At 45.9% G+C, this 11117-nt stretch overlaps 1 protein-coding gene and 1 pseudogene across 1 annotated transcript; one reads left to right on the top strand and one right to left on the bottom strand.

The window, feature by feature from the left end:
• Positions 1-6299: 6299 nt before the first annotated feature.
• Positions 6300-8953, bottom strand: PTF1A (pancreas associated transcription factor 1a). Its single transcript, XM_063924803.1, has 2 exons — positions 8350-8953; positions 6300-6505 (listed from the first exon to the last, which is right to left on the bottom strand). The coding sequence occupies exons 1-2, from the start codon at positions 8951-8953 to the stop codon at positions 6300-6302; spliced, it is 810 nt and encodes a 269-aa protein (XP_063780873.1).
• Positions 7380-7498, top strand: LOC134931496 (5S ribosomal RNA; annotated as a pseudogene).
• Positions 8954-11117: the final 2164 nt, after the last annotated feature.

Genomic DNA, 11117 nt, shown 5'->3' with positions numbered 1-11117 from the left:
TATGGTTCAGAAAATGAGCTAGGGCACGACTATGGGCAGTGGCGTAACTACTGCCCCCGCAGCCCTCGCGGTGGCTTGGGGGCGCAGGGCTGTGGGGGCGCCACCACTGATTTAGCGCAGATTGACATGCGGATGAGCGTCCGCATGTCAATCTGCTGTCTCCTCTCCCTCCTTCCTCTGCTGCTGTGATGGAGGGACACAGAGGGCACAGCGCGCGCCTCTCCTGTGTCCCTCCTGGGTCTCCGGTGGGTCTAATAAATGAAGTGCCGTTCGTGAGCTCTGATTGGCTCATGAACCAGCACCTCTTTAACAGACCCGCCGGAGACCCAGGAGGGACACAGGAGAGGCGCACGCTGTGCCCTCCGTGTCCCTCCATCACAAAAGAGCGGGGGAGCGCGCGCGGGGGGGGGGGGGGGAGAGTTTAACTGGCACTGGGGGAGCATATTCGGCACAGAGGGAGGGGGCATATGTGGCACTGAGGGTGCATATGTGGCACTGGGGGGGTATATGTGTACCTGGCACATGGGGGGGCTATATTTGGCACTGGGGACATGTGAGTACCTGGCACTGTAGGGAAATATCTGGCACTGGGGGCATATGTGGCACTGGGGGGGGGGGGTATATGTGTACCTGGCACATGGGGAGGGGCTATATTTGGCACTGGGGGCATGTGAGTACCTGGCACTGTGGGGAATATCTGGCGCTGGGGGCATATGTGGCACTGGGAGCACAGCCCTAGCAACAAACACTACCCCCTAGCAACGAGCATGACACCCAGTGCATGAAACCCCTGGCAACGAGCATGACACCCAGTGCATGAAACCCCTGGCAACGAGCATGACACCCTGAGCATGAAAACCCCTGGCACCGTGCATGGAACCAAGAGCATGAAACCCCCGGCAACGAGCAGGTAATTTAAAAGTAATTAGAAGCCTTACTGTAGGACTTAATGTGTAATGGACATTGCGGTGTGTGTCATAATGTGTCACAGGCATTACGGTGTGTGGCATACTATATCACGGGCATTGTGGTATGTGGTATAATGTCTCAGGGGCAGTGCAGTGTGGCATAATGTATAACGGCATTGCGGTGTGTGGCATAGGGTATAACGGGCATTGCGGTATGTGTCACAGGCATTACGGTGTATAGCATACTATATCACGGGCATTGTGATATGCGGTATAATGTCTCAGGGTCATTGCAGTGTGTGGCATAATGTATCACGGACATTGCGGTGTGTGTCATAATGTGTCAGGCATTACGTTGTGTGGTATACTATATCACGGGCATTGTGGTATGTGGTATAATGTCTCAGGGTCATTGCGGTGGTGTGTCATAATGTGTCACAGACATTGTATGTGCTATAATGTATCAGGGGCATTGCAGTGTGTAGCATAATGTATAATGGGCATTGCGATTCCTGTCATAATGTGTCACATGCATTATGGTGTGTGGCATAATGTGTCGGGGGCATTATGGTGTGTGCATATTGTGTCATGTGCATTATTGTGTGTGGCATATATGTCTAAGGGCCATTGCAGTATGTGGCATAATGTATACTGGGCATTACTATAAGGAGGAAAAATGACAAATAATGTAAGGGGCATGAATCAGGAATATTTTCCTTTCCTGTGGTGGCTAACGTCCTGGGCGTGCAGGTTGCAAAACTGGGGTATAAGGTAGTCTTTTCTGCAATGCCACGCCCTTTTATGCAAAGCCACGCCCCCTTTATGCGAAGCCACGCCCCTTCTGTGGCGCATGCGCATGTTTGTCCCTTTACTAGTGCCAATTATGGGGATGGGGGAGGGGGCGGTTGGTAAAGAATTTTTTTGGCTTGGGGAGTAAAATTTCTAGTTACGCCACTGACTATGGGCCATAATATTAACTAAGGCACTATTATGGGGCATAGAATTAACAACTGCTGCAGAAAGGTGTCTCTCTAGAAGTATTTGGACAGTGGCCCCTTCAAAATGTTGCTGTTGGGCTCACAAAGTCCTGGGCTGTTAGCTAAGGTGGTAAGCCAGCAACTAGCATTGCTGCACTACTTTTGTTGGATTTCTGCTCGCACCATAGTGCATTGAATTGAATTTCCCCCATACATTTATGCCCCACTTGCACCACTGTTTGGAGTCTTTTCTTTTATTTGCAACAAACACATTCTCTGACTATGCAGCAGTTAAAAAAAATAAACCTCTCTAACACAACAGAAACCACTCCCTGTTTTCTAGATGTAAAAAAGGTTTCACTTAAATGCATAATATATGCTGAGTGACGAAGAAAGCACCAATCAGAACAAGCCGAATATTCGTAAACAGCCAATAAGATGTGTTTCCTTAGTGTCACTGATCAATTTTAACACATAAAGCTCCCTTAGGCACATAGGCATCTTGTCCCAAGCTACATGTGTATGCAATAGTGAAAACCCACCCTTACTGCACCCTTAATGTACGTGGGCTACATTAGTATGTCCCTAGTGAGACCCTTATGGGCCACCTTCTCCCCTAGTTAGCTGAGGTCCTCTCCTTTTGGGGAGGGCTAGAGGCTGTTTTCGATCCCCAGGGGGGGAGCTACGGCCAACCCTGGGGATACCCGAGGGTCCCCTCTATGATTCGGCAAATGGGGACCCGCAGATTCTTTTTCCCCTCAGTAGGTCTTTGGCTATGAGGGGTAGCGGAGTAACGGGGCTCTTCTCCTTTTGGAGAGGGTCCAAGATCCTATGCCCCAGCACGTTTTGCACAGACACTGGGTGATGAAGCCACCCAGCACCTCGGGCTTCATCACCTCGGGCTTCAAGTAAAAAAAAAAAGGATGTCCCTATCGTTCCCTATTACATCTGTGCCTACTATTATAGGCATGTACAGAGCAAGTTCTGCAAACTACACTGCACACACTTGTGCAGTACCATAGCGTCCAATCAGACATCTCCTATCATTGTCTAACTTCCACTAGACAGGTAGAAGCTAATTGGTTTCTAGGTTTCATTTGCACTCTATGGGCAATGTTAGTAACCCTCTATATATTGTATGGTTTAAATACGGGGCAAGTCTACATACAGCGTATCAGTGTTAGAAGTACAGTTTCCAGTACATTTCTTCACTCTGTTTAATCACAACAATCCATACTTGCTTACTAATATACAGTATATTGCTCCATATGGTGGGTCTGCTGCACAGTGTCTCAGCTAAAGGCTATACCATACATTAATTACTGAAATTTAGAAAACTATAGTTTTTGCCAAGAGGGAGAAATTCTGTAGAGACTAAGGGGGTCATTCCGAGTTGATCGTAGCTGTGCTAAATTTAGCACAGCTATGATCATTCACACTGATATGCGGGGGGGACGCCCAGCACGGGGCTAATCTGCCCCGCATGTCAGTGCCGCCCCACTCCCCCCCCCCCCCCCCCCCCCCCCCGCAGAAGTGCAAAGGCATCACACAGCGGCGATGCCTTTGCACTTCAAGAGTAGCTCCCGGCCAGTGCAGCTTTAGCGTGCTGGCCAAGAGCTACTCGTCGTTCTCCCGGCCCACAGCGGCTGCATGTGACGTCATGCTGCCACCGCTGCCCCCCCCAACGGTCCGGCCACGCATGCGGTGGCCGGACCCCGCCCCCTAAATGGCGGCTTAACGCCGCCGTCCAGCCCTCTCCCACCCATCGACTGCCTCTGCCTCAGAGGCGATCGCTAGGCAATGATGGCTGGCATGCGCCAGCGCACTTCAGCACCAGAGCATGCGCAGTTCTGACCCGATCGCTGCGCTGCGAGAAACTGCAGCGAGTGATCGGGTCGGAATGGCCCCCAATGTAATAGTGATTGGTTCATTGCGTATACACCACCACCAGTCGCAACATCAAAACTCGCTCCTGCCCTTTGCGTCTGGGACCTCATCCACTTGCACTGACATGCCCGCAACATTCCCATAACAAATCCACTGAATGGACTGGGGGAGGGTGGGGGGGGGGGGGGGGGAGGTATTCAGAGTTGTTAGCAAACAAATAAGTTATCAATTGTGCAAGACCATGTTGCACTGCAGGTGGGGCAGATGTATAGAGAGAGTTAGATTTAGGCTGGTTATATTGTTTCTGTGCAGGGTAAATACTGGCTGCTTTATTTTTACACTGCAATTTAGATTGCAGATTGAACACACCACACACCCAAATCTAACTCTCTCTGCACATGTTACATCTGCCCCACCTGCAGTGCAGCATGGTTTTGCCCAATTGCTAACTTTTTTGGCTTTCTAACAACTCTGACTACCCCTCATGTTTGGGTGCATTACTAGCCACCTCCAATCCACCACCCAGGACTGCCCATCACTTTTCCACCACACTTCTTATAATGTCTGAACTGAGCCTTTGTGTGCACTCTGTATAACACATGCGCCATAGGGGTTTCCAGAACATATACAGTTGCAAAAATTAACTCATCTAGGTGAATGCTACATTTTGGAAAAATCTGATTTAGAAGCGTAGAATTAGATGGCAGATAAGAACCACTTGTCCCATCTACATACAGTATATTACACAAGCACAGGGAGAATATATAAACTCCACGCAGTTAGGACAATGGTGGGAAAAGCATCCATTAACCTCCGTACTGTGGGGCAGTAATGCTAACCATTACACCATCCATAGTGCCCTGATATACTGGCAATAGATGACAAATGACTCTTCTTAAATCCATGCTTAAGTGTAAAAATATAATTTGATGATGAGTCAGTAAGTGAGCCCATATTCATAGCAAAGGTTATTATATGGCATGGCTGGAACTATTTCTATAAGACCATATAAAGAAAATATGCAGAATTGGGGAAAGATTAAGGGGCAGATAAACCTGGAGAATGGATAAAGAAGTGATAAAGCAGTGATAAGTGCAAGGTGATAACACACCAGCCAATCAGCTCCTAACAGTCATTTTTCAAACCCGTAATGATTGGCTGGTGAGTTATCACCTTGCGCTTTATCACTTCTCCAGGTTAATACATCTGCCCCTAAATCCTCCATTAGCTCTTGGTCATAGGTGTGCGCAGGGGGGGTGCCTGGTGCGCACAGGCACCCCCTAATGTCTGGCACCCCGATCTCACATGCCTGATGCAGCGATTGCCGAGCAGGCTGATTACTGTCCCCTCTGCGCTGCACCCTGTCAGGACTGCATTACTGACCGGACGCATGGGTTAATCAAGGGTGCCACTGACACCGGCTTTCAAACTCCCGGCTCCACCTCCATGTACAAAAACAGCATGATGTGACGTGATGAAGTCATGCTGCTCGCACGCCCACCCGCCACATGCCCACCTCTCTCCTTCTATGCTATGCCAAAGCCAGCCACTGATGAGGATCAGCATGCAGCCAGCGTTCCTCTTAGGAAGACAAATACTGGCAGGCGGTCGGCAGCAACATTGACACGTCACTCGTTTTTCCAGCACCAGCAGTACTAGTCTGCGACTGTCAGTGTCAGTGAGTGACTGACTTGTAAGTAAGCTGCTGCAGCTTGCAGGGGAAAGAGAGGGGCAGCCAGACCAGGCTGAGGAGGAGCAGTGTAATTGCAGTGAGTGCCATCAGGGGTGTTTGTTTGGTGCAAGGGTGGATATTTTATATTGCGTTGACCGTCAATAGATGGTGCTAGACACGCCCAAAAGGCGGTGCTAGACACACCCCTCTGATGGTGCACCCCCTAATAAAATGTGCTGCGCATGCCTATGCTCTTGGTATTAAGGGGAGATGTATCAAAGATTGTAGAGAGATAAAGTAGATATAGTTAAAGTCCCAACCAAGCAACTTTTGTCATTGTAAAGACTGTTGGAAAAATGGTAGGCGCTAATTAGTTGGTAATATATCTCTCTCCTATTTATCTCCTCCAAGCTTTGATAAATCTCCCTCTTTATAGGCTGGAAGCTTGGAGACTTGATACTACACAGCTCCTATTTATCGCGGCCCTGTGCATCTCCCTACATCGTTACCACTGTGCCTTATACCATCAATCAGTTAACCTAAAAGTCCAGCACAAACTAGCACATTATTTAAAAAAAAATCACATTTATTCATAGAGAAAAATATAAAAATATAAATTATATTAACTTTTCTTTCAAAATGATTACCAGCAGGTGATGTCCTTGCATATATCGAATTAAATTAAATATTATTATACATTCAATTTCCAAATCTACCCAGATTATAATAAATATATAAATTTAAGCGGATTGCCATTCGGATGATACAGATATTATAACTTAAATTGCACAATATAGATTCTGTACAGATCTATATACACGGTTCTGTCATTACTCGGGTGCTGGAAAGTGCACTTTAAATGTCCAGACACATAGTCAAGGGGGGCTCGTTCTCAATGTTATTTAGGGATGATTTGCTTAGTTTCCTGGGGTCCTCAGGGGTCCACACTTTAGCTGTTCTGACAATATTTTGGTCCCTGAGTTGCTTTTCATCAGTCCATGAAAGAGAATGTCCAGCCAGAGGGGGCAGCCCGAAATCTGGGTCACTGGGAGATGGGGACCCTGAGAGGGTGAGGGAGAGAGAGGACATTAGTTATCACAGCCTTATAATAATTTAACATCACATTCGTTTGCATGAACAAGGATCATCCACATCCAGCCTCTATGTAGCTATATGCCAGATACAGTTGTTGCGCAAAGTTGTTACAGAGATGCATTGTGTTACAGAGAATTGTGATTGTGTTACAGAGATGCATTGTGTTACAGAGAATTGTTTAAAAAAAGTCTTAAGACTGAAACCAAATATGGTTTTAAAAGTATGATTTATTGCTTTGAAAATTGAAAAATTGCATATGGTTCTAAAGACTAAAATTATGATAACCAAATATATCCCTGGACGTATGACCTATTGTGCTGAAAATTGATTAAGGTTTTTTCAATCACTGGCACTCCATTATACAATTTAAGGTATACGGTTGGGACCAGTAGTGGTGTATGATCTTGCACCAGGTCCTCCGCCTATACAGTGACCATACGCAGGGGGTACTTTTATATCTCAGTTCCTCCTGCTTTAATATCTTTATCACTAATATCCTTAAATAATCTTTTCATCTATATAGCATGATTGATTCTTGTTCAATATTGCAATATTCATCATAGTGTTTTTCATATTTATGTAATCCTTTTTCCTTTTCTTCCCTTTTTTCTCTCTTTCCCATTTTTTTCAATCATTCCTTTTTTCCGTGAACTCTCATCCACGATTCAGGTGACCGTGTCCCCCACGAGACACGTTTCTCCTGTCTAACGAGGACAGCAGATTCACGCTCCTAAGATCTATCCTTTCCCTTTTTCCCCCATGCCTTTTCTCCACTCCCTTCTCGCAAGGTAACCCATTTTCTGTTTCGGTGCACTCTCATTAGTGGCACAGGACAAATCTTTCTACGACCATACCCCTCCGCTTACGCCCAATCTCGTCCGATCTTGGAAGCTAAACGGAGGTGGGCTAGGTCAGTACCTAGTTGGGCGACCACTAGGGAATACCCAGTGCAGTAGGAAGGCTTCACTTCCTGTGAGATAACACTAACAGCAGGATCACCACTTTCACTTATTCCCATCACTTCACTGCGTCCAGATCTCACCTTGTTCATCGTATGCAATTTTCTCCAAGACGGACTCGAACCATCAGGGTTAGATCTCAGTTAGGGGGTGGTCCCTCGCCTGAAATCATCCCTATTCAGGGCTCCATTAATACAAACACAGTTTGTACAGATCTTTGGCAGACGGAAGCAGCATGGTACGTAGCTATCTTCCAATATGCATTTGTCCAAGGATAAACAAGATCTGAACATTCCCAATTTTTTCTAGAGATTGTCCTATTCCTGGAATGCTAACATCCATTTATGCTAAATTTCAACATTGATTCTTGCTTTGTGCTGAGTTCCCATTTATTTTAAGAGTAGAAATAAAGAATTGACTATTTTTTATACACATCACTAATCATTAGACAACACGATACAACAAGAGTGCGCCCCAACAAGAGTCATACTTTTTCTTTCTCTGTTACATTACAGAGAATTGTGTCAGCAGCTCGACACAGCTAATATTACTGATTGTAAAAACTCTATACAGACATACACCATGTACTACAAATATTACTGTCTCCAGCTATTGTGGAACTACAAGCACCAGCCCCAAGACAATGCTTTCCAAACCCATTCCTCGAGACACTCAATAGTCCAGGTTTTTAAGTCTCTCCATGTTTGAGCAGAGATAGTTTAATAATTAAGTAATCTGTGCTCAAGCACGGAAATCCTTAAAACATGGACTGCCAGGACGCCTTGAGGACTGAGTTTGGGAAGCGCTGTCCTAAGGCTTTGCGGCGAGCTACAGGTGTTCCTTGTACTCACTTGTTCCTCTGTGGCAGATGATGACTTTCTTAGGCTGCAGGGAGCTCTCTGTGCTGGGGTTCCTGAGTGGGAGATCTGACTGCACCAGCTCGCTGAGGAAGTTGATGTAGCCGATGGCCAGGCGCAGGGTGTCCACCTTGGAGAGTCTCTTCTCATAGGGCAAGGTGGGGATGTGAGACCTGAGCCCCTCAAAGGCATCATTGATGGACTGCATCCTCCTGCGCTCCCTGACATTGGCTGCCTGCCTCAGCTGCTGCATCTCAGTGTCAGACCTGAGCCTCCTTCTGCGCTTCACAGCCGAGCCGCACCCCTTCATCCCTGGGGACAGGTCATATCCCCCTTCCCCACTGTCATAGGGGAAGCCTCCAGAGGAGGAGGAGGAGAAGGAGAAGGTGCCTGCATCGCAGTAGTCCTCTCCATTGAGCGCCCGGCTGTCCTTATAGTAGTCCTGAATCTGACCAGACAAGAAGTCCACATCATCTTCCAAGAAGTCATCTGCATCCAAGTGGTCCCTGGAGGACTGGTCGGTGAAGAAGTCATCCTCATTGAAGTAAGGGGAGGGAAAGGACTCCAGTCCTGTGAACTGCTCCAGCACTGTGTCCATGGTGGCCCCCAGCAGTGGTCTGGTCCCTGGGGCTCCTCTGCAGGTTGGGCACTCACTGGTCTAAAGGCTGGGCACGCGAGGATTCTTATAACTACATCCCCAGGCGCGTGCCTCTGCCCCCCTTTCCAGCCCCCAGCCAATCAGAGGGTCCCAGCCCTCTTCCCACCCCCCCTAGCCTCATAAACACCTACATGTGCTGGGAGGACGGAGACCACCCCCCTCCCATTCCCTCAGGTAGCTGCTGCTGCTGCAGACTGGACGCCCAGCTGCTGCCCCTAGTGTGTACCAGGGAGGTCAGGCCAGTCCCTGCTTGTATGGGGCACAATGAGCACACTGGGGTCTCACACGTCTAATTGTCACCCCATAAAGGCCATTTAACGTGTGCATTGCTGGACTGCACGCACAAATACATTCATTCTCTTCATTGTCCCGATTTATGGCAGGACGCATACATAGCCGCTATTCCGTCCCGATTTCATGCAACTTCCAGGGTGACAGTCAGACAAAGTAACAACTATTGTAATCATCGCTTTGGAAGATACAGTATAGCGGAGTGAGAGTAACATAGTAACTGGATGAATAAGAATATACATAGTGTATTCACAATGTAGTGTTATTTATTTATTGACATTTGTTCATCCCATGTAACGCCAGTTTCAGTGTTCCTCTTTGAATATAGTAACTGGGATTAAAACGCGTAGTTTATTACTATCTAAAAATTAATGTTCATACCTGACATCATACTAAATAATTACATTGTTCTCTAAAGTTTACTAAAATATAACTTTTAGTTGATAAAATATATTATCATAAGTATAGAATATTAACATATTACCTATATGTGTGATGCATCTGTTTATATTTTGCAGTATAATGTAACAAATTCAATATTGATAATGACCAGTATTACTGTAGTAGGAACTGATCAGTGTCATGAAAGTATATTAGGGTAATATACAAATAGCCTTATATATATAGTAGTCTTTGTGTTTGTATGCAGTACACACTCCAAAATAATCTGGATTATTGCAATCAGACTTTCATCTATTCTGCACATAATTTTGAGTAACAAGTATATAGGGATTAATACATATTTGGACAGGCCCTGCAAAAGTGAGTTATTTGCATCTATATTTTATGTAGTATTATTATTATTATTATTATTATTATTATTATTATTATTATTAATAATAATAATAATAATAATAATAATAATAGTCTATTTGTTCATTCACAAAAATATATTTGGTACCCCTGCGGCCTTTCCTACGTCTGGTGCGTTGTGGGCTGTTAACAAGTCCTTGACAAATCATATCCCCTAATACTAGAGGTCCCTAAAGCCCATCTATGTGATTAGGGACTTGCTATAAGAAGCAGAGGGTCACTCAGAGTACTGCATCATATATGGTGCTGGACAAGCCAATGCATTAGGACCTAGAGAATGAATTGGGCTGATCAATTTATGTAATTACATTTCCCTGATACTGTATAGCTCACCCCTCAATCATGAGGACTGTGTTTTAACCCTTAACGTGAAAAAGGTCGGTGACCTATTGCTGAGGGGTGCAGGGACTGTATTTTAACCCATCACGTTTATGGTATTGCCACTTAGGGACACATGACCCCAAATTATCTGCATCACTCAGACCACCTCATCGGCCTCTGCTCTCTCCATCTATCTGAGATTTGTAAACAATTGACCCTAATGAGTGTCACCGTTTTCAGTGGACTAGATAAAGGACGCAGGGTCCTCATCAATCAACAAGTGGGGGGAGAGCCTTGGTCACTGCTGCAGGCCTGACTGGGGATGTGGCCACAAGATGCTGCGATAAGGACATTATCTGTAGATGACACCTACCCTGTGCTGACCAGGCTAAGGTGACAGTAATATAGGTGTACCTAAGAAAACTCAATTTACACCCATTTCCCGGACAAGATCCAGCAACGCTGCTTCATTCTGCCACCTAAAAGTGTTTCATGTGTGATTTATAAATGGGCGAGTGTGCAGTCAGATATGGCTCAATATTTCTTCATGATATTATTATTTCATTTTGGTAGTAGCTTTAGAAAATAACTACTGCTGAAGGATTATGCGGGACTGGAACAGTATATATATATATACATAGAGAGAGAGAGAGAGAGAGAGAGAGAGGGAGGGAGGGGT

This window comes from Pseudophryne corroboree, chromosome 5, assembly GCF_028390025.1.
Source record: "Pseudophryne corroboree isolate aPseCor3 chromosome 5, aPseCor3.hap2, whole genome shotgun sequence".
Lineage (NCBI taxonomy): Eukaryota > Metazoa > Chordata > Amphibia > Anura > Myobatrachidae > Pseudophryne > Pseudophryne corroboree.
The sequence above is the reverse complement of the archived record's forward strand: the minus strand, read 5'-3'. Positions and strand labels throughout refer to the sequence as shown.

What these genes read in the sequence shown, in the direction of transcription:
- PTF1A (XM_063924803.1), bottom strand. Translation starts at nt 8,953, where the DNA reads ATGGACACAGTGCTGGAGCAGTTCACAGGACTGGAGTCCTTTCCCTCC. An exon ending in CATCTGCCACAGAGGAACAA is followed by an intron (nt 6,506 to 8,349) that starts GTGAGTACAAGG and finishes TCACCCTCTCAG; the next exon opens with GGTCCCCATCTCCCAGTGAC.